Source organism: Pseudomyrmex gracilis, unplaced genomic scaffold (assembly GCF_002006095.1).
Source record: "Pseudomyrmex gracilis isolate BER0280 unplaced genomic scaffold, ASM200609v1 scaffold_168, whole genome shotgun sequence".
Lineage (NCBI taxonomy): Eukaryota > Metazoa > Arthropoda > Insecta > Hymenoptera > Formicidae > Pseudomyrmex > Pseudomyrmex gracilis.
The window spans coordinates 135,144-159,050 of NW_018020752.1; the positions used below are offsets into that span (position 1 = coordinate 135,144).

General features: G+C 33.0%; 2 protein-coding genes across 9 annotated transcripts; one reads left to right on the top strand and one right to left on the bottom strand.

Moving 5' to 3' along the window:
- Positions 1-57: 57 nt before the first annotated feature.
- On the top strand, positions 58-23,665 carry LOC109857681 (ABC transporter G family member 20-like). Of its 7 annotated transcripts, none has more exons than XM_020434240.1 (19): positions 58-167; positions 372-716; positions 797-907; positions 7,272-7,384; positions 8,342-8,455; positions 15,092-15,230; positions 18,880-19,124; positions 19,555-19,732; positions 19,821-19,914; positions 20,094-20,294; positions 20,387-20,490; positions 20,667-20,904; positions 21,101-21,293; positions 21,391-21,506; positions 21,597-21,670; positions 21,770-21,858; positions 21,987-22,163; positions 22,241-22,327; positions 22,614-23,665. In XM_020434240.1, the coding sequence occupies exons 5-19, from the start codon at positions 8,437-8,439 to the stop codon at positions 22,832-22,834; spliced, it is 2,175 nt and encodes a 724-aa protein (XP_020289829.1). In that variant the 5' UTR covers positions 58-167; positions 372-716; positions 797-907; positions 7,272-7,384; positions 8,342-8,436; the 3' UTR covers positions 22,835-23,665. The 7 variants fall into 7 exon arrangements, with proteins under 7 accessions (XP_020289829.1, XP_020289835.1, XP_020289830.1 ...); XM_020434246.1 differs by having other exon boundaries at positions 21,987-22,168; positions 22,614-22,800; XM_020434241.1 differs by lacking the exon at positions 372-716.
- LOC109857682 lies at positions 15,184-18,867 on the bottom strand. 2 transcript variants are annotated; one of them, XM_020434248.1, is made up of 4 exons: positions 18,783-18,867; positions 17,077-17,237; positions 15,620-16,958; positions 15,184-15,269 (listed from the first exon to the last, which is right to left on the bottom strand). In XM_020434248.1, the coding sequence occupies exon 3, from the start codon at positions 16,893-16,895 to the stop codon at positions 15,666-15,668; it is 1,230 nt and encodes a 409-aa protein (XP_020289837.1). In that variant the 5' UTR covers positions 16,896-16,958; positions 17,077-17,237; positions 18,783-18,867; the 3' UTR covers positions 15,184-15,269; positions 15,620-15,665. The 2 variants fall into 2 exon arrangements, with proteins under 2 accessions (XP_020289837.1, XP_020289836.1); XM_020434247.1 differs by having other exon boundaries at positions 15,238-16,958.
- Positions 23,666-23,907: the final 242 nt, after the last annotated feature.

The following is a 23,907-nucleotide window of genomic DNA, read 5'->3' on the forward strand; positions in this document are numbered from 1 at the left end:
TGCAATCGTCCATTTTGTACAAAACAATTTTACTGGAGAGGGAAACGAGCTTTGCACTTCTGCTTGTGATACACATATACATAGTTGATACTAGAATTATTCGGCCATCACACCTAAAAAATAGATAATCCTTTGTGCAACAGTGTTACGAAACAGCACCGACAAAAGTATGTAACTAATAAACTTAACATATGCACTTTTCCAGTCTAGTTTGGAAATTCTGTAAAGAAAAAAACAACTGTTACATGCATTTGAAGTGCAAACTAATAGATCTTCGTATCAAAAATATCGATATCTCTCTAACTTTCTATCCATTTGCAAAAATTTATATTTTTTTTATGCAGAGAGTAACTACTTGAATGCTTAAATAGATCGTATACTTTTGGGACCAACGATGTACGTGCCGGAACAAAGAAAAAACAAATTGCTCTCACACGACGTCCACGAACGTTCAGACAGACCGCTTCGATCTGACGAACTGGATTAAAAATCCAAAGATAGAACCTCAAATTCTCAAACGCTCTAATATGTCGCAACATGATGGTTTTTTTACATATTAAATAGAATTGACAAATTCCAGAATATTGTCTTCGAAATTGGCCTAACAAAATCTAACAGAACATTTGTCGAAGAATTTGGGTCGGGCGCTCAGAAATAGCAATTTTACATCTGCACGCGTAGAATACCGGTTCCTTTGTTCAAGATAAACCGGTCTGGTATGATAAAAGAGAATCTTTTGCTCTTATTATTTTTTTGCAATAAAGAGCAGCCGCGCAAATACGCGCATTGATTTCAGTTATCCAGAGGCAAGGCGCGCGACCAGACGAGGCCGACTTTTTCTACAACGACTCGAAAATAACAAGAGACGCCTCGGACTATCGATATTACGTTGTTAAGATTAAATGAGGTATTTGCGCTTAGTGCACGAGAAAAGAATAAGAAACGATGTGACGCACGTATCGACGGACTGGTGTTAAAGGAAAGTATTATATTTGATAGAGAGAATCTTTTTGGGTCTGAAGTTTCAAACAATGAGTATGTGTAAATACGGTCAATAAGAGCCATTCGCTGGATGTATTTACACATACTCATTGTTTGAAAGTATTATTATTCATATAAGTTATTATTCATATAAGAATGCACATAATTAAAAAATAGTAAATTATAATCACACGTATGTAATACAGACATTTATTTTACAAAACATTTTAGCAAATCTTATTTAAAAAAACAAAAAACAAAAAACAAAACCGAATTTTTAAACTACATTCAACATTTTTTGCGTGTAATGACTGAATGATAACGTGATAGTGTGTGCTCGTAATAAAATATTAGATTATCTTCTTTGAGATATTGTAAGCGAGTTTTTAACGATTGCAGCTAATATTGAAAAAAAAGTTGATATATATTGACACTAACGGATTATTTTCCGATCAACTTGAGCTTCACATATGTTGTCAAGGACATTGTGCAACATGCAACAACTTTTAGCCGTCGCTCGTTGTTTATAAAAAAGTTTTAGACAAAAAAAGTTTGTTGTACATTAGATTTTAGCAACGTCACTTTGTATTTTCTTTGAGCATTTTTCTTTTTTTGTCTTCGTATTGAAAAAAATTGAGAATCATATTCATACGTTGTGTGTAATTTTAAAACTTGACTTTAAAATACTTTTTTATCTAATTGTTTAGAACACACGCACGTGTAAATGTTCAAATCGGAAAATTACGAGATATCAGAATGTGCGCGCGCAAAATTATAGCTAAATATTTGCTTGGAAGTCGTACAATATGCAAAATAAAATACGTCTCACTGACTCGATTTCAATATGATAATTGAAGGTGAGGAAAAGGTGACAAAAAACATAAATCTCTGATGAGATAATGAGCATTTACAACAAAAAGTCTTAAAAATAATTGTTCGAAGTCAAGTGACTCGCACAACACAATGATTTGCAAAATATCTAGTATACATATTTACATTTCTTGTAAATAAGTTTCTCAGGTCAAGGAAATGTCGGAAAGAGACTAGTAATGTTTTTACTTCCAAATTATAATTATCAACATCGACTTTAATTTATCTTGTAACAATATTATTATAATAATTTGACATATGTCGTGTTACAATATTTTATCTCACTAATATCTCGCCAATTTATTTTTGTCATTTTTTTTTGTCTTACATATACACGAGATAGAGATCGATTTGTTTTTTTTTCGCGAACCGGATTTCGAATGATTAATTGTTTGCGAAACAAAAATCATGTGCAATGCTTTTTTTCGCAATAGTACCGAAAGCAAGTGAAATTTGTCTAGAAACCGGAACGGCGCTCTGGTAATTTTTATACTGGGAGGAGAATCGCATGTTCTGTGTTTTCTTACATATCACAACTATATTTTATAAAACATTATACGTATATAAATATATAGATGCAATATACTATAACACCATATAAATATGTAAAAATTATACACATTATAAAAAATATATAAACTATATCATATATAAATTATCTAATTGATTATGTTTAATTATATATATATATATATATATGTAAAGATATATAAAAATTATATCCACGCACACGCACACATACGCACGTCAAGATGCGTAACAATGTTTCACGTGTCAAGTTCACGACATGTAATGAGAAATCGAGACGTATTACAAGAAACATGCATTAATAAAAACAATATACATAATAATAATTGCAATTCTAATATAAGAGTTTTTTCATCGACAACAAAAAAACTATAGGCATCGTAATCACTGAAATTATCAAGGCAATCTTTTTTTTCTTCTTCTTTTTGCTCGCCATTTTTTATTTCTACGGATCGGACTCTACGGAACTAGCAATAAACAATAATAAGAATTAGAAATACATGCATTTCGTTTTGTTTCCGACACGCGATTATTTCACGCCTCGTTTCATTTCAAACTGAAACTAATAACGTCATAAAGAAATCGTATTTAAAAAATCTCACACATATTTTTATTTTTATTTTACATCAAATTTTGCAAGAAAATAATAACTCACAGTGTGATTTTTCAAGTGTCGTATAGCCTTGTACAAATATTATTTGTACAAGAAAAACAATACTCTCGCAATTTAGTTTTTTTTTCTTTTTTTGCAAAACAGTTTACATTATCATATATGTGTGACTACGCAATTAAAAAATTGAGAAAATATGCTACAACACTTGGCGAAGGTTAAGACGATCTGCATACGAGTAATTTACAACGATCGGAAATAAAAAGTATATGGACGTGGTTTAGAAAATTGCGCATCGATATTTCAAGCTGTGCACGCTCTGTCGCGTACATAGCTTCTCTCGTTAAATATTTAATACTACGTCCATACGTCTAGCTTATATCTATAAGTACACACGACGAAATATACAGTGTCTGCGGAACAAATATATACATATATATATATATATATATATATATACTACATATATTAGCATACTAGTTCTGAATCACTTCCAGTATTTACAATTAGCGCTCTCAAAGATTTTTTGCGTATACAGCGGATAAAATACAACAAATAAATATTTAAAAACGTATTTTAACGTATTTTACGTTTTCTCTTGCTTTTTATCACGTTTAAATTCACAAACTTTCCGTTCTGATTTTTTTGATGATAAAAAAAAATCGAGATATTGACTTATCTCATTGTATCTATATTCACAACGAAGGTGAGAAATTGTTACGTAGAACAACTGAATGTTCATGTCAGCAAGTATCGAGAATCAAACTGATGCAATTCAGACGAGATCTTATCTCGTATGTTTCGTAAAACAAGAATGTCAAAATTTTAATTTATTTGCAATCTCATTTACACAAAAAAAAAAACAAAATTCAATACAACCATCCACAACGTTGTTCGATATTACAATTACCTCATGATTTGAATTTCCTCGGACGAATCGTTTATGTAACTCGATACACCTAAACTTTCTTTCTCTCGCGCGGCACGAAGCTACGGATACAAAATAGTCTCGCGAGAGTTTGAAATTTTTATTCTGAAATACCGATTATATAATAATAAAATTAAATATAAAAAAAAGGTCTGTTACGAGCTAAATAGAAGATCTTTGTATTTATTTAATTATAATATCAAAAAACGTATAATGCAATATAAGTAACGCACGCAAACGTTTCGACTCTTACTTGAGTCATCTTCGGTGAACATAAAAAATTAAAAAGATAAATAAAATCACGCCATTCAGAAGAAGATGATGGTGGTGTGGATGTTCTCAATATAATAATATAAATTGTAAAATCTTACATATTGTAGTTGTTTGACTTCCTGGAAGAGTTATACAGTTAACAAAGTCACATAAATATTCACCAGAGTAAACAAGTAAGCAGTTCAACTTACATGTTTAGAGTCAAAATCAAACGGTGATCAAAACGTAAAGACAACGATTTATATACTTGAATCCCCACTCCCAAAACACAGTCAAAGCAAAACAAGTCAGTTAACCTTTTTTACTTTTGATTATGTCATTTACAAACAAACTTTCGGTACTCCTATGGGTTCACCGTTGTCTCCATTAATAGCAGATATCGTTATGCAAGATATTGAAAACAAAGCACTATATAAATTCAATAATTCAATTACTTTCTACTACCGTTATGTAGATGACATCGTCATGGCCGCTTCGTCACACATGGTTAACGATATTGTTTCTACTTTTAATGCGTTTCACAATAGAATTAAATTTACTACGGAATTGGAGGATAACCATTAACTTCTTAGATTTATCCATTCAGGTTACTAATTCAAAATTTAAATTAGATTGGTTTCATAAAAAAACCTTTTCAGGAAGGTTCCTCTCATTTTTTTCTCATCACCCTCTTTGTCATAAAAGAGGAACAATTTTCGGCTTAATTGATAGAGCTCTGTTATTATCACATCCGGATTTTCATACTAAAAATATTATCTTTGTCATNGATACTTTGTTAAACAATGGTTACCCTCTCGATTTTATTTTCTCTAACATTAATTCTAGGATCAAAAAGTTTATATCCAAAAAAATTAACAATTTATTTGAATTTGGTTCTTCCACAATGACTGATAGAAGATTAATCGTTTTACCATATATTAATAATGTATCCGAGAATATTAGCAATAACTTTCCTAAAGAAGATATTATCATAGGTTTAATAAATGTTTTAACAGACTCAATCGGATTATTAAAGTACATAAAGATTTAGTTCCACATGACTCTAACAGTAATATTATTTATAAAATTAATTGTATGAACTGTTGTGCGTCTTACGTTGGTCAGACAAAAAGGCAATTAAAAACGCGAATAAAAGAACATATAAATAATATCAAAAAGACAACTTCACAACTCTCAGTAATTTCGAAACACATGTTAGATTACAATCATACATTTGATTGGAATAATATTCAAATCTTAGACCATGAATCTAACTTTTACAAAAGATTGATTTCCGAAATTATACATATAAAAGAACAGATTTTTGGTTTAAAATTTAGTTAACGATACTGACTTACTTGACCATGCTTATTTTAACTTACTTGATGAAATCAAATCTTCAAAACTCTGAATTGTAAATTTTAACTGTTTTAAATTTTAATTGACTTGTTTTGCTTTTTGATTGTGTTTTGGGAGTGGGGATTCAAATATATAAATCGTTGCCTTTACGTTTTGATCACCGTTTGATTTTGACTCTAAACATGTAAGTTGAACTGCTTACTTGTTTACTCTGGTGAATATTTATGTGACTTTGTTAACTGTATAACTCTTCCAGGAAGTCAAACAACTACAATATGTAAGATTTTACAATTTATATTATTATATTGAGAACATCCACACCACCATCATCTTCTTCTGAATGGCGTGATTTTATTTATCTTTTTAATTTTTTATGTTCACCGAAGATGACTCAAGTAAGAGTCGAAACGTTTGCGTGCGTTACTTATATTGCATTATACGTTTTTTGATATTATAATTAAATAAATACAAAGATCTTCTATTTAGCTCGTAACAGACCTTCTTTTTATATTTAATTTTATTATTGTTAGTATAACGAGCGCGTGATTTGTTTTACACTTTATTACCGATTATATACTTTCATTTTCTCTCGGCAAAGAGAGATATGTCTTGTATCTTCAAATAGTTACATAAATGCACTTAAACTTACTCGGTTGCACACCGGCACTTTCCTAGTTAGTGAAATGAGCGGTTCTGGTTTTTGATCATCGCGCTGAAATTTATACGCGAGTGACGATCTTCGTGAGCAAAATAAACTGTTCGCATGAATCGCGCAAACATTTTTTCATACATCGACATTGACACGCTTTTAAATAGACACAAGGTCAGCAAGGTGCCGCGCAAACCAGTTCTCGTTTCGAGTCACTATCCGTTGCTATTTTGCGCGACAAAAAATCTCTTTTCCTAAAATGTATCATAACAAAAACGGTTTATTGAAGTTTCGAAAAAAATTCGGCAACCAGTTAAAATAACGCTGACCATATAAAACATAGAGCATAAAATATTAATTCCAACATTATTAAGTAAATTAAATTTCAATATTAAATTCAATATTATCAAGTAAATTAAATTCAAACCTCGCACTACTTAACTTACTGGTTCTCTCTGGTTTTAATATCACGTGATACAAATGCGCCTAGTCTACTTGGTTGCTATACAGCAGGTGTATTAATACCGGTACAACTGGTTGCTCTGTGATAGGTGCATTAGCACCGAAGATAATAACCGGTTGCCGTACGCTAGGTGCAGTAGCACGCGGCACACTATGTCTCTAGTTGCTCTGTTACAGGTGCACCAGAGTATTATTGAATTTACGAAAATATCCCGCAGCAATTTTACCTCTGAAAAGATTTAGATTGCCACTACATCAAAGCGCATACAAACAACACGCAATTCACAAATCGAGTTCTACACTTGTAATTAATCGAATTCTACATTTGTCTTTTTATTGTACGTTTAAAAAGATGTACACTCGAAAAACGCAAACGTATTTGATCTAATATGTTTTTAAATATATTTTAACTATATTTTACCTAATAAATTTTTAATATAGTTTTAAATATATATTAAATATATGTTTTTATATTCTAAACATATTATTATATGTAAATATAAAAAATTTACAAAACAATAAATCCAATATCCAAAACATTAATTAAAATAAAACTGTTTAATAAGATAAAACCGTTCAAAACTTTTGCACAATTGCGACAGATTAATTAACATTTCACATATTGCTTACAGACATTTTGTATTCGTGCGGAAGAAAAACGAATGTATGAAAGGACTTCCTAAAACCCCACTCTCACCGAGACCGCGCAACATTAGAAGTGAATCTAGCGCGCTATTGAAACCAGGTATATAACCAGGTCATAAACAGTCTTTGCTGAGTCGGATCTTTGCTATGTGACGAGTAAAGCGTTCAGCGAGAATTGTCGTAAAGCTGAAATTGCATACCTGCCGGTTTTTTTTTTTTTTTTTTACAGTTTTATTACATATTACAGATTACGCAGTTTACGCTTATTTAGTACGCAGTTAAAAGGAAATCTTTTTATATCCACCGTGCAAATTCTGTTTGAAATATCTGTTTAAACTGACTTGTAAAAGTTTACGTGTGTAAAGTGTGTGAAAAATTCAAATAAAAAAAAAAAAAAAAAAAAAAAAAAAAAAAAATCTTACAAAAGTTTACGCGTATAAAAAGTGTGAAAGATAAAAAGTTTACGCAGGTGTTTTCAAAACGCGCGAAGTTCAATTTTATTATTAAAAAAATATCTCCGTTTTTGCAAATATTATAACGTAAAACGAGTGTAACATACCTGCGGAACATTTGCTCATAGAAAAGATCGTGACGTAATTGTGAAATTTATATAACAAAAACCGAGAAAGAGATAGATCTGAAATACTTGTGTGAAATCATGTGTGCTTAATAATATAATGCGGAAATCATCATTTCGTGAAAAATGCAGAGCATTTAAACGCGCTTTATGCATTCCGTGTGGCAAAAAAAAAAAGAACCGTGTCACAAACATCAGGAGAAAAACTAGCGAGAAAGTCGTCGCGAAGAAAATATAATGATCATTGCGCGGTTGTGTGCTTATTAAATCGAAAGCAACGCAAAATGTGAATGAAAATAATTTTGTTGTAATGTGAAAGTGCTACGAACGTGTTAGAAGGGTTCCCATTAGTAAATTATTATACGTGACATATTGTGCAAATGAATCTCGTGCGTCCAAATTTACACATAGATCATTATTAGTCATTAGCGCCAAGTCAAAATGACATCTTGTGTAATAGTAACCGGTTTTCGATGCTAGCTCAATTGCAGTCAATGCCACCGTAGAAAGGAGCACCTCGCCTGCAAGCAACGCAAACGTTCTCCGTGTCTGACGTTGGATCAAAGTCCGGAAAAATGCGCTCGAATTCAAAAGGTAAAATGATCTCTTACAAACACGAATGCAGACCGATTGGCGACCGATAAAAAGTTTTATCTTCGATTTCAACTTTTTGAACGATCGATTTCGCTTTTAAATGATTTTCCATTCATCTCGGTAACGCGAAATATTTGTGCGATCAGACTTGCATGCAGCAGAGTTCGTTGAACTCGCGTGTACAGCGTTATTACATATCCATGCGAGGAATTTGCATAACACAATGAAAAACAGATCTCATATGAAGAATTGAATAATCACCCTTGATAAAACAAAAAACAAACATGATAAGTTAAAAAAATGTTTAATCCTTTGTTTGCGGACAAGGGTCTGTCGGACTCGCTCAATTATTGCGCATCGGCGTTTCCAGAAAAAAAATTAGTTAATTTTTAAACGCTTATATATTCGAAACTGGTAAAGATTTTTTCAATTGTTGATTTTTTTGTTGACGCAGAATTGTTCAAACTTTTGATTAAAAAAAAAAAAGAAATTGAACAAATATTGATTTTTTGTAAAGATATTTGATCTTAAAATCGCGTAAATCTCACAGACTCGCAATATTCGTCGGTTGTTTTTTTAGATCTGCAGACGAAGGATCAATTTGTTATCATCATCATTTTGTTACATTTCTCCCTAAAAAAACTTGATGTCAATTAAAATTTGAACGGATTACACAGTAAAAAAAAAAAAATGTTAATTTGCGTGGATCTCCTGGGAGACACGTAAAAAATGTTAAAGTAACTCACTCGTCATGTGTTACTTATTGACGAACTAGTAATGTTGAGCAATCGACACTTTACATTTATTTAAAAATAATGTTCTTTTTGACGAGTACATTTTTTACGAGTTATCGTAACTATTCTTCCATGTAGTTTTTAATTGTTTTGTACAATAATAATATTTTATTTTTACATTACACTTAAAGTCAAAAATTAACAAATGTAAATGTAAAGTTTCAATTACTTAACATCACTAGTTTGTCAATAAGTAACACATGGCGAATGAGATGCTTTAAGATTTCTTACATATCCCAGGAGGTCCTGGGATCCACTCAAATTAAAATAAACATTTCTTTTTTTATCGTGTTACGCACTTTAGTTTGCATCAGAGTCCGTCGCGGCGACACACAGGTAGCCAACATTTGTGACTGCGAAATGATCTTCGAGATGGAGATAGCATGCGCAATAGCATGAGTTCTGGGTATCGATTGAGTGCGGCTATCGGTTTAGTCAGTATTATTGATAATACGGCGCTAAAGAATCCAGAGAAGCCGCAATTCCAAGCTGTTTACAAAAAAAAAAAGAAACAAACAAACAAACAAAAATACATACATCTTCGGCACAGATTATCACATGAAGCATGTAAGATAAAAATGAAACAGAAAAATGTGATTTAGTTTAACGCAGCGGTCCTCAAACTGTGAGTCGTGGAACGTTTGTGTAAAACGAGAAAAAATAGCGACAGTTAACAACCACGTCTCGATAGTTCATAGAAATAGGATATATCTTGAGAGAGAGAGAGAGAGAGAGAGAGAGAGAGAGGCGATTTACAAGAGTGACAGTCAGACTTCAGGTCGATACGAGAAGGCAAACAGTCGCGTGATAGTTTTATTTGTCTTATTAGTTTTCGCAAGCAAAATTGCACTTCGGTAACTAGCGTCCAGGCTTAATGGTTCTAGTATCAAATCTTGTTTTCCAGTGTGTATTCGTATACAAAAAAAAGATTCTAAACAAGAACAAATTGAGAAAACTTACTTCCCCCTACCCCTTCTGTATCCAAGGTTTTGCGTCAATAATGGCAAATTAGACGTCAAGCGTATTCAAATGTAGGAAAAAACAAAATTAATTGATTCTGTTCTGCGACTTTACCGAAGGTAGAAATATTATTATTGAACAATCAGAGAGATTATTAATTTATTTACATTATTATTGCTTTAATTATAAACAAGAATTATGAAGTATTACGTTTCACGCGTCAGTTTGAAGCAAACTTGCCGTGCATAAAAAACTTGGCACATGATCTCTCACTTCATAAATTACCCAATTGTTATTTATATTTTTTTTCTTTTTTTTTAACAGACATGACAAGGCAAATACCGCGCGAAGCATGTGCTTTATCGACATTTTATTGTATGAAAATACGTCTTGCAAAAATGTCGATGTCACATGAGCGTGTCAAAAACCAAACAGTTAATTTTGATTTTGTAAATCGCAGGAAAAAAAATTCAATTTTTGTACCATTTTTTATATTTGCTGCTTGATTTTTATTTATAATATTCGTTATGGCTGCACCGAGTACTCGAAAGTTGTGATGTGTAATTATCGAAGACAAAAAAAGTACATTTCCTCGTAAAACAGAAGTTGTATTGTCTTACGCAATAATATGTTACAAAATGCGTTGATCCAAAGCTATTTATTTCTTTGCGACATCCACGAGGTCATTTCACATCTCAAAGATGTCTAAAAGAATCATTCGTTTTTTTATCTTGACATCTTGTATAAACCGGTTTTTCGACTGAATAAAACAAACTCTGCACTCTTATTTTATTCAAGAAAAAAAAACATTGCGTTATAAATTTATCTTTTGCGTTTATTACATGCGCATGTAAACAACTACGTATTTAAAGCGCGAGTTTTGATATCTGATCCTTAATACAAGACGCTCTTTTTTTCTTTTTTTTGATTTTTAACGATGCATTGTGTTCTTTCAATCGTCAAAGTAATTTTTCCAATCCCACACCTTACAGCCGTCATCCTAGATTTATTAACATGTATTACTTACGACTGTGTGGAGGGAGGAATATAAAAGCGCGCTACACTAACAGAAATGCGCCAGTCCTATTGCGTAGTTTAGTAAAGTGTTTAGTTTTAAGCATAGTGTTTTGTGAAAATCAAAAGTTTGGTAAAAATATATACGTCTGGACAATGTCGATCACTTATCTCTGACATAAATGACTCACTAACGCGATCCTCAATGATTTCGTAAATTTGAGTGCGGAGTTATTTTACAGGTGTAGGTTTGTACGTAAAAATACACTTGAGAAAACAAATTTTCACATAAGTTCGGTTGCTTGAAAGTAATACAGTGCGAACATTGTTATAAAAAATCACCGGAAAAAAAGATTCTTTGTACAAAGATAAATTCCATATCTGATGTTACGTGTATTACTTACATAATAGCAAAACAAATGAATGTGCATAAGATCATACATGAGATCGTCTCAATCTCATTTCTGATGAAAATGCAACTGTGACAATTCACAACCGTGCGAAAAGTATGTGCGCGAAATATATTTTTCAACGTGAAAAAATTGTTACAAATAGTAATTCGAACTGAATTCAATTCGAAAATTTATATTGGATTCTTGTTTTGCAGCATATATGTGTGTGTATACACCATTTTACCCTCTTGAGAAATTTGAAAAATCTATAGCGAAAAAGACACCTCCAACCCCCGAAACCAAAAAGTCATGAGTCTTCCGAATCTTCCGTATTTTGTACAGACCGCGCACGCGCTTTAAATTTATATAATTTAACAAATAGAGGTCGGTATTTCATAGTCGGATCTTGTATTTACTCGATTATCTTAAGTTTATTGTCAAATGATATTCGAGTTGTTTAAGACACAGAGCATCTGAGAATAACTTTAAATAAGAATCTTATATGTTTAAGATTATATGATAATGTGATGTCTCAATGTACTCGACAAAAAAGCGCTTCGTACACTTGTCGCATTACGGTTATACAAATAACAATCGTCACATTCATATTTCTACGTAATCAAATAGTTTTTAGTTGTGTAACTTTGTAGTATCGTATACGTCTATTATTTCACCGCAACTTTCGTATAAAAAATATAACTTTTTATGTGTAAAGATCGAAAGGGTAAGTTTTAAATTTTTACATTAACGCGCGTACGTCAGTAAATTGTTGTAAAATTGTTTTTTATCGGACATACTCATATGTAATTATATTTGTCTGACCAGATATATATTTTCTATAATATATATATATATATATTTTTTTTTTTTATATTATATATATTATATTATAATTATATATTACATCGAATGTATTCCCGAGAAAAAATAGAAATATAAAGTCATATAAGATCAGATCAAACATTTGGCACGATCTTATCACTTATTCATATCAATCTTATACCATTGTGATTTTATTGTTTGTATAAGCAAGATCTTTTTTCATGATAAAAGCAAAAAACAAATTTACAATTCCAATTATGTACGTTGCTGATTATCCAATGCAAGTACATCTAAAAACATGTAATTGCATCATTTTCTTACTAATTATAAAATTATTCAAAATGTTGAGTGTAAATGAGATAGGAAATCGCTTTTTGTAAAAAGACAATAATCTGTGTTTTACAATATTATAATAAAACCGTTGTTTATAGTCGGATTTTATATGCAAGTGGCTCAAGTTCGCTATTAGATGCTCTGTATGTTGATAAAATCGAACATCGTTATATAAACTTAAAACGAATTTACAAGATACAAAAATTGATTATAAACACTGGCCTACACAAGTCTTGAATATGTATGTTATTCGTTTCTTATGCAAGATACTTTGACACCAGTTGTCTTCTGTTCACCGGCAACAGGAAAAACGCTTTTATTTAATTGTATATAATTACAACGTCAAAACCGGCAGTTTCCATCGGAGAGCCACTCACTTGTTACATACGCATCATCTATATTTATGTACACACTTCCCGGATAATAGAACCGATTTTTCTCTTGACAGACAAGCCCGTGTTTTCCATTCCCGCTTCAAAGCAAGGATTATCCTTAATCATTTTAAGGAATTTTCTCTGATTATTATATACATATATTGTACAATATTCGGAAATACACTAAAAAAAAATGAGAAGCAAGCAAACAAAATTGACTGTCCAACTTCAACTTTTTGTCAGTTTTGATCTCTTCGCTGAAGAAAAAAAAGGAAAAGATACAATATAACAAAAATATACAATAATCTCTTTCATATAATTAGTTTCCTGATATCTAGTTTGATTATAACATAAATATTCTCATAAATATTCTATAACTTGATCGCTCTTACCTAACCAGCGTCATTTGAATATATCAAACGGTACCAATTTGTTTAATTGCCATGATTACTTGTACGCGAGAATAATATATTATTACAAATGTTTTAAATAGAGCATAAACTTTATGATCAAGTGATTCGAAATAATATTTACCGATTAGAGTATTAAATATAATAACAGTTTATTATACGAACATTTGGTAACAAAATCATTGGTAAAAAAATTCTCTTTATTTAATTGAATCAACTAAATGATATGATAATTAAATACCAAAAATTACTATTTACAAAATGAAAAAAAACGCATATGTGCGTTTTCCCTCTTTTTGGTACGTACACGCCATATATAAATTATGAGAATTTAATAACCAAATCTTTGGTAACGGATATGCGTGCCTTAACGTGCCAAGGATATTTGATTATATACGACTATAACAAACCGCACAGGAAAGAAAGTCTAGAGAGGTGACACAAGAGCAAGGAAACTTCCTCACTCTGAGGCCCCACTTCTCCGGAATTTCTAACAATATTGCACGTATACATCGATGCGTCATGTTTACAAATACAATTTTCTTTATTTTTTTCTTACAATATAATTGCCAACTTATTGTTGTCAACGACTTGACGAATTCTTTCTAATGGATCCAAAACACACAATTCGGATATTCGGATTAGTTTTAACAGCGCAGCGCGTGCGTACCCGCGCGCGCTATGAACAACAGTTCAAATCACAAATTGATTTCTTTCTCATTCACATAAGACGAAATATTGAGAAAAAAAATAAAACCTAATAGCTAGAGCGATAGAAACAATATTACTTCTCTTTGTTACACAAAGAACAGGAGAAACGAAGAGAAATTGTTGGATTTCCGATTGGCCATTTTGACTAACATTTAAATAGTTTTGACAGATCTCTAATCCTTTCGCAAAGATCTCTTCTTTGTTACATCACCATATTAGCAAATTGCTTCGGGGATTTATTGTCTCGACTGCACGCGACGCTCATGTCACAAACATCTACATTTAGATTTTTCTTAGCTTATATACACGTTCGGAAGAATATTACATAAATGTTTTAACTATTATATAGAACGTGTAAATTACATTTATATATGTATTTAAAACTTACATTTATATATTTCAAAAATGTCCATTTTGCGTATCTAACAGCACAACGTTTTGCGAGATAAAACTTTACGCGCGAGAAAGTTTTAATTTCTTATATTTACGTCCATCTACAGCTTCTGTGCAGAATTCAAACTTGTTACGTCTGTAGAGTATAAATATAACGAGGTATAAGTTAAACGAGGTTTTTTAACAAACTGTAAACATATACTTCACCACACTGCAACGTTCAAACAAATTGTAAAAAATCGCACCATTTCTTACAAAGTTGCGAACTAGCTTGTAGAAATAGCTATAGTGTGTTGTCGTCTAATTATCTATATATTCTCTCTCGCGAAGAAAGAAATACTATCCTATTTATTACATATATACATAAGAAAATACTATAAATTATTTAAATAAAAACTTATCAAATTATTTAAATGAATGATGTGTCACACAGATCAGTTGCTGAGCGAACGATCCTCTTCATTTCGCAAGATGGTGCTGGAAGAAGCGGTAGTCGTAAGAAACGCCGCGAAGTCTTACGGAAAGAAAGTGGTGCTCAAAGGTCTGAACATGACGGTCTCCCGAGCATCCATGTAAGTGGTTGTCGATTGTTGTTCAGTTTTCTCCGTCCTCTGTTTAATAAAAAAAAAAAGATCGAAGTTTTTCGATCGCGAAAGGCGACGCGAAGTTTTTTTGCAAGTGAAAAAGTTAAGAGGAAAAAAGATCACTTAACACACCTCGCGCATCTTGACCTCCTTCGCTCTTACTTTTTTTTTTTTTTTTTGATTATTTATAGTCTTGCGCATTTGGCCGATCTCGAGTCTCGTCGCAATAAAACAACGTTAATGAATTAAGAAAAGACGGGAAAAGGAACGAAGAAGCGCGAGATGTCAAAGTAGTCTCGGTGCAAAAGTAATCCGAGATTTATTATGTAATTTGATTGACTATATATGTGATCAATGTAATCATCAATTCAACTTACTCGTGTGATTCCAAGTATATGTGCGATAATTTAAACAAAAGAATATTCACGGCAAGACCTGTTCCACCGCTTTCAGTATCTCGTCTATAATCGCCGACGTCTTGTTTTGCGCATTTGTCTCGACATTATAATTGCCCGTAACGTTTTGCGGTAACGCGTGATCGCGATCGTGTTTGTCATTAATTCCGAGACTGTGTTTCATAAAGTTTTCCGCAACTTTAATTGTCGTAATTGCCGTCTTAATTCGATTTTTCTCGTCGGTTTTTTTCAAAACGCTTGTCGCAGTTTCGCTCGGCAAAAATTTCGCGGTAATATTTGCCATTTGATTGAGCAAATTTGTTCGAGTTTCGAATCCTTCGTTCGCGTCATCTCCGTGAGAAGATTTTGCGAACTTTCGTTCGGTTTTTGTTTTTCGATCAACAAAAGCAATTTTAGGAACGACATTTTTGTTTCGAGATTTTGTTGTTACCTCGAAGATGTTGCCGGTAACGGTGTTATTTTTAAGTCCGTGAAATGTGTTAATTGTCGCGATAGTATTCGCAAAGTCGTAATTAAAGTTTCTCGTTGATTTCGGATAATTAAGAAATCGCCTTCCCGTTTGTAAAACGCTTTTGTTCTTGGTCTCGTCCTCGTTCTTTTTTCGAGTTTTATTGCGAACTTCATGAAAATTGTTTACATTGACTGCTGTTTCGTTTGATGCTTTAACATCGTCTTTGTCATCCTTATCCAACATTGTCGTTGTCTCAATCTTTACTTCGTCTCTGCTTCCGTTTGTTAAATCGCGATGCGCAGAAAGCGACGCGGTTCGATTACTTGTTTCCTCAATTGTTTCGTCAACGTTCTTCAATTCTTTCTTTTCGTCTTCTCGTCCCGCGTCTGACGTAGCCGATTTTTTAATTTCGGTAACGTTAGAATCTGTGACATTTGACTCGTTTCTTTTCAGCGAAGTGCGACGCTTCTTACTCGGTTTTTCTTCGTAACGTTTGCGTTCCGTCAAATTGTTCAAAATAAATTGCGCTTGTTTCTGTAAAGTCAAGAGCCTTCGTCTCAAAGACTCGTTGAGTTGATCGCGCGATTGTCGCCATTTCGCATCGAGCGCTTTAGCTAATGACGACAAGTGATCTTGAACAGATTTGGCGTAATCGAGAAACATCTCCAGCTCCCTTGTCGACTCCGATCTTTCATTTTCGAGCAAAAGATCAGCGGTGAAAGGATAAGTCGAAAAATGATATTCGAGCACGGGAGAATGTGTTTGACGTAAATTTCGATGACTCATCTTGTCATTGCGTTGTTTCAATATTACTATTATAGATCGAAGAACGTCATCAATACCGTCAACCTGTTCAATTATATAAATTCAAGTTTTTATATCTTATATATTTAAACTTAATTTACATCTTAATCTTTACGTTTTTTTAAAACACATCTCTAGCAAAATTATATATAAAAAAATTTACCAATTTGTTTACGTCACGCGATCGAGGAGTTAGCCTTGCAACATCGTTGCTACAAAAAGTTTTACAAACATTTTCGTTTAATGCAAATCGTCTCGTGCTTATGCGATAATTAGTCGTGTCAGTCGCTTCAACAACGTTTTTCCAAGTTGTTTTGTCAAATTCTGAAAAGAGCAAGCGTTTAGTAAGTGAATAAGTAATACAAGAAGTTTTTTTTAAGTTTTAATTAAAGTTTTTCACACACACATACGAAATTCATACACATTGTGAAATACATTTTCCACGCAAAATATAAGAGATTTTTTTAAGTTTTAATTAAAGATTTTTACACACATGTGAAATTCATACACATTGTGAAATATATTCTCCACAAAAAATACAAGAGGTTTTTTTTTAAGTTTTTAATTCAAGTTTCTCGCACAAATATAAAATTTATACACATTGTGAAATACATTCTCTACACACAGCTAGTGTGTGTGTGTGTGTACTTGTTAAAGTGCACACATATGCGCGACAAAAAAGCTCGAATTGAAAATCGAAGCTGAAAAAAAAACCAACCAAATAGAAACAAAATAAATGATAATTCATTAATTTGTTTAAACACAAGACCGAGTTTTAAAACAAAAGTTTTTTTTTTTTTTGTTTTTAATCGTGTCAACTCACTGAGATAATTTTCAAGTTCGCCCTCGATCGCGACAATTCTTTCGCCCAAGTAGACTACGAGATGTATTCGCGGGTTTGGTTTTGCCTCGTGTAACTTTCTCATTAACTTGTCGGAATCGTCATCGACACTCGATTTATCCGTGTGCAAATATATCATCATCGTGTCGTTATTGACCATTGATATCGATCCTTGAACTGACACGGAAGAGAGAACTCTTCCCGCGAGCAGCGAGGTCACGATGATTTGAATGAGCATTATTCCGCGGTAAAACTGAAGCAAGTTGCGGGATCGCTTGATGATTTTATCAGGTCGCACCAAACGACTCATGTCGCGCTCCACGTCCGCCGTTATTATTCCGATTTATCGAGAACAAAGAATCGCACAGTGGTGCTTAAGAGAGATTATAAGAAAACATACGCTTGAAGTTTCAAATTTTTATTCAGTTCGAAGACTTCAAGTGATATTTTCTCTTCTTCTCTTCCTATCGACAATAATTTTCTACATTAACGCCAAAAATTTAATGTGTGTGACGTCTCAATTATACAAATACGTCAGAGTTTTTCTCAGAGCGATGTATATATAAGTCCTGTTGTGATAAAAATTTTGAAATTACTTCGCGCGGACACGTCGAATATGGAAACATCTCTTATTATCTTCGCGCGTGCTTAAACATTTTTTGTGCGCAAATTTGTTGAAAAATTCACGCCTTTTTGCCTACGCACCACTGTGCGCACGTAAGTTGATCACTAATCGGTTTTGTCCACGAGTATATCGTTATGTCCTTACCCGGATTTAATGATCCAAGGTGCTAGATTGTCTGTGATTGCAATGACGGCTATTTTATTAACGAGCCGTACTTGCCATCCGTCCGAACTGATTACAATTTGCGAGAGAAACCATAAATGCCATTGTTCTTCAATAGAGTGCAAACGTGCGGAGTAGATAAGTAAGCATTGAAAACATAAAAGAAGACAGATAGAGAGAGAGAAAAAGAGAGAGAGAGAGAGAGAGCTCATATAGGAAAGTCTCGTTGCGAACTACTTACCACAAGACTGAAAGAGATATCTGTGGTTTTATGCATTCCCGCGCGGTATCGATCCGAGTTTAAGCGATCTCCTTTCTTCTTCTTCTGCGCGAAACAGATATGCCTTGCTGGGTGCCAGCGGATGCGGCAAAACCACATTGCTGTCCTGCATCGTTGGAGTTCGACATCTTGACAACGGAGAGGTGTGGGTGTTGGGAGGAACACCGGGCAGCAAGGGTTCCGGAATTCCCGGACCTCGAGTCGGTTACATGCCGCAGGACATCTCCCTGACCGGCGAGTTCACCGTGAGCGATGCTCTGTATTACTTCGGCAGAATCAACGGGCTCGATAACGTCGAAATCGGTAGAGCAACATCTTATTTGAACGAATTCATTGATTTTTGACATCATTTCTCAAAAAAAAAAAAAAAAACACCTTGGAACAATTTTTAATCTCGGAGATAATAAACTCATTACACATGAACAAGCGTGTACATTCGAAAAAAAAATGTTTATAAAATAATAATATTATTAACACTTCGCGGACAGACCTCAGAGACGCCGATGCGCAATTTTTGAGTCTGGGAGACCCATGTCTGTCCGCGAAGAATTAATAATAGCATTATTAATAATAATTTGAAATAACAATAATTAATATATAATGCAATTTTTAAACACCTGTTTTGAACGTTGATATAAACAATATTGCGTTATTTATCAAACATTATCAACGCGCATAAAGGTTACAGTGTTTATAAATAAATAATCGATTATCTCTTATACGGTTTTCTAAGAAGAGAGACAGGATTTTCTTACGGATCTACTTCAGCTACCTTCGGCGAATCATCTGGTGAAGAATATGAGCGGCGGTCAACAGAGACGAGTCTCCTTCGCGGCCGCGTTAATACATCGGCCTGAGCTCTTAATTTTGGACGAACCCACCGTGGGCCTAGATCCAGTTTTGAGAGAAAAGTATACAGATTTTGCTTTTTCTTTGAACGCACATCGTCAATTAGAAATGATAGATAAATATTTTAGAGTACACGCTCTCCTTTCGCAGCTTGTGGACTTATCTGATCAAGATTACGCAAACAGAAGGCACTACCGTGCTCATTACGACACATTACATCGAAGAGGCTAAGGATGCGAATAAGGTGAGTCTCGCGATATATATTTTGTCACATCTTTTTCGGTCCAAAAACTCCGCTGGAAAAAATATCCCGCGTGTTCAAGAAGGAACATGTGCGTTTCCTGTGCTACAACAAAAATTCCATTCCTTTAATGCAAAATTACCACGTGAAACCGAATATCGCATTATTTTAATGCCGTACAGATTGGTTTGCTGAGAGAGGGTGAGTTGCTGACGGAATCGTCACCGCAACATTTGTTGAACCGATTTCAAACCGAGTCTTTAGAAGAAGCGTTTCTAACTCTCAGCCAGATGCAGACAAACAGACTCACAGCTGTCACACATGTAAACAACGCTCAAGTAGACGACAACAACAGTAATATTAATAAAAATATCTCCTCAGAGGTATACATATAGAAAACAATTTGTTATAAAAAAAAAAAAAACAACAACATAAATGCTATTATTTTTTATCGTCAACAAAAATGTCTGTCAAGGATAAAACTTCAAGGTATCAAAGAACCCGCGATCAAGTTTCGTCATTGAGAAGATTCAAGGCTTTAATGGCAAAGAACATCATACAATTTTTTCGCTATTATTCGTAAGTACTTACGGTTAATGAATTTTTTTTTCAGAGCACAAGACTATGTAAAAAATTGTACTTAAAAATTCAATTGTTCACTAATAACGCTCTGTGTAAATTTGTGTTCGCTTTTTCATTTACTTTCTTAAACACAAAACACAATATCTGCTAAGAATTAACATGCATTTCCTCAGAGGACTCGTTTTCGCGGTATTCTTCCCGTTATTGCAAGTGTCCGCGTTTTTCATCGGGGTTGGCGGTGAACCGAAGGGTTTGAAAATCGGAATCGTCAACGACGAAGCCGGCAACTGCGATTACGGCAACGATATCGGCAACATATGGTACAACGAAGTAAACGATATACCGGAGTGCAACTGGAGCAATCTCAGTTGCAGGTTCATACACAATTATAAGGATACCATCTTAGAACAGGTATCATACAATACGTGTCATGTGATCGTGTACGTATATGTGTCTGCACAACGAACGTTTTTATTAAATAACGCGTCTCTCTTCGCACGTATTTATTTTACATTTATATAAATTGAAAAAACGACGTAAAACCTCCGCTTCCACATCTTTTTCAATAAAAAAAAACAAGTACGTAACCGTTGTATTTGTTTTTCAGGAATATTACAACGACATCACCGAGGCAAATGCTGCTGTGCAGAAGGGAAAAGTTAGCGGCGTGATGCACTTCGGTTCAAATTTTTCCGAAGCTCTGCTGTCCCGACTGGACGTGTCACTTGCCACGGTCAATACAAGCGAATATTTAGCTGACATCACAGCCAGTCAGATCAACATTTTTCTCGATATGAGTGGTACGTACACGCACGCAGAGGTGATATAAATAAAAGATCGCAAAAACAACTCCGAAAAGTTCGACAAAAGTTCTCACGCAAATATAATTTTTTGCAGACTTGCATCTTGGAGTTATTGTGAAGAAAACGCTGATGGATCATTTCTTCGAGATATTTCAAGATGTGCTAACGAGCTGCGGATATCCAGAAAAATACACCAACTTACCCATTCGGGTAAGATGTAGTATATATTTCTGTGTTGTAATTTAAATTTGTGACACACAAAGTGACACACACACACAGTAAATTGACGATTATTTTCAGTTTGAAAATCCTATATACGGCAGCAACAATTATACCAGCTACAAACAATTTATGGCGCCGGTATATCTCCTGACGTAAGCGATTTTGTAACAAAAACACAAATCCATCGTCATAAATTCACCTATGAATATTAATGCAAAATTATTCAAATTTTTAAATTTTCTTGATTATAGACTTGCTTTTTTTATTGCCACTTACGTGTCCAGTTCCTTGCTTATCACGGAGCGAGCGGAAGGTGTTTGGAACCGAAGTCTGGTTCAAGGTAATCCCATCGGTTTCTAACTACGCGTCTATACGTGTTTGCGAAATCGTAACAATAAAACTTCGAAATATTTATTCTCCAATTTCTGATAAACACAATAATCAGGCAAACTTGATTGTCTCACACAGGAGTCAAGACTGCGGAGATCTTACTGTCTCACTTCTTAACTCAGTCCGTTATTATATGCGTTCACACCGCGATAATAATGTGCTTATCATTTCCTGTATGGGGTTTAGATTGTCAAGGTTCCTTGTACATTGTAACTCTGTTTGTGTTTCTCATGGGTCTTGGCGGACTGATGTATGGTAAAGTATGATGTTTTGCATTTCGCATTTTGAAATTTAATATAAAGAAAAAGTTAAATGTATAATTGTATTATTAGGTTTTTTCATCTCTGTTACGTGTTCGAATCACACAATGGCGCATTACGCTTCAGCCGGCAGCTTCTGGCCGCTTGTACTACTCACCGGTGAGTCATTATTTTTTCAGTTTTATTTACTATGTAACTCGCATATACTTGCTCTGCGAATTTATGAAGTTAGTTACTTCTGAGTCTTCTTATAAAGTATTTCTTCTTCTTATAAAGTGTATGCTGCACATACACACATAACGTCATGTTATATACTGACAACATAAAAAACCTTTAATGTAAAGTTTTGCACTTTTTCAACTTAATACCTCAATCAAGATTCGTGTCTAGTAACAAATTGTTAAATTTACGTTATGTTAATTTATTACTTGATTAAATACAACAGGTGGCTTATGGCCGGTCGAGGGAATGCCACGAGGACTTCGCTATATTAGCTATATCTTGCCAACAACTTTGCCGTCCATATCCATGAGACAAGTTATGGACAAAAGCAAACTCATATACGAATGGGAAGTTTTCAACGGTTTTTTAATCATAATTGGGTGGATATTGGTTTTGTTGATGTTCTCTTTAATTAGTCTAAAGTCACACACGAAATTTTCGTGATGTCACCTACAAAAATTTAAACTAAATTTAATTTAAAATATTGCTATAATTTTTGTTTTTTTATAGATTTACAAAATCAATTTGCTCAGACAGTTGTTAACAATTTCTTACAAATATTTTTTCTTACGAATAGTTCTCATATTACTGTGTGCGTAAAAAATTATAAAATCAAAACAAGTAATAAGTTTCTCACTTTGTTGTTTTTTTTTTTTTGATGAAAGTGCAATATTACGTCACACAAAATATTGTAATAATAATAATAATAATGTTTGATGCGTATGCGTGTGTGTGGAATATAATTGACTTAAGTGATTTTCAATTGATTTTTGTGTGATGAAAATTGTGATGAAATTTGTGAACGATATTTTTAAATCATAAGTACAATAAATCGAGAGAGAAAAAAACGAGGAAAAAAAATAAAGTTTTTGAAATAGTATTTTTGTATTTTCTCTTCTCTTTATAATATAATTCCTCTTACATGTACAAAGATACATGTTTTCCTATATACAAACATGTACACAGCTTGCTATACAGTTTACTACATATATATTTTGCTCGCTTAATTCCCGTGTGTATAGTTTATTATACTTATAGATATAACTGTATAATTAGTTTTAACGCGTATTACCGTGTTTAACGATATAAATATAGTAATTATTAAGAAAACCGCTGCTTATCACAAATTTGTTGTCGTAAGTAAGCTGTATTACAATACAACTCTACATTTGGTATCAGTTGTGTGTCATCATTACACGTAATGTTTATACTTATTACATAATTAACACAACGATTAATCAATTATATTTAATAGTATATCTTTCTCTTTTTTTTATCTGTGTATATGTTAAATAATTCGTAGTTCTTTCTGAATATACTTTTATAACAATTTTTTTTAAATATATATATATATATATATTATATATATAAATATATATATATATTATATATATAAATATATATTATATATATTATATATATTTTTATTCTCTCCGTAAATTAGAGGTTTACGGATATTAAACCACTTCGCACTTTCATATTCAGGAATTTAAACAAAAACGTTAGATAAAAAAATT

Excerpts from the sequence above, each read along its gene's own strand:
- LOC109857681 (XM_020434240.1), top strand. Across the intron at positions 20,295-20,386 it reads ATAAAAATATCTCCTCAGAG|GATAAAACTTCAAGGTATCA; the intron begins GTATACATATAG and ends ATGTCTGTCAAG. Across the intron at positions 20,491-20,666 it reads CAATTTTTTCGCTATTATTC|AGGACTCGTTTTCGCGGTAT; the intron begins GTAAGTACTTAC and ends GCATTTCCTCAG.
- LOC109857682 (XM_020434248.1), bottom strand. The coding sequence starts at position 16,895 with ATGAGTCATCGAAATTTACGTCAAACACATTCTCCCGTGCTCGAATAT.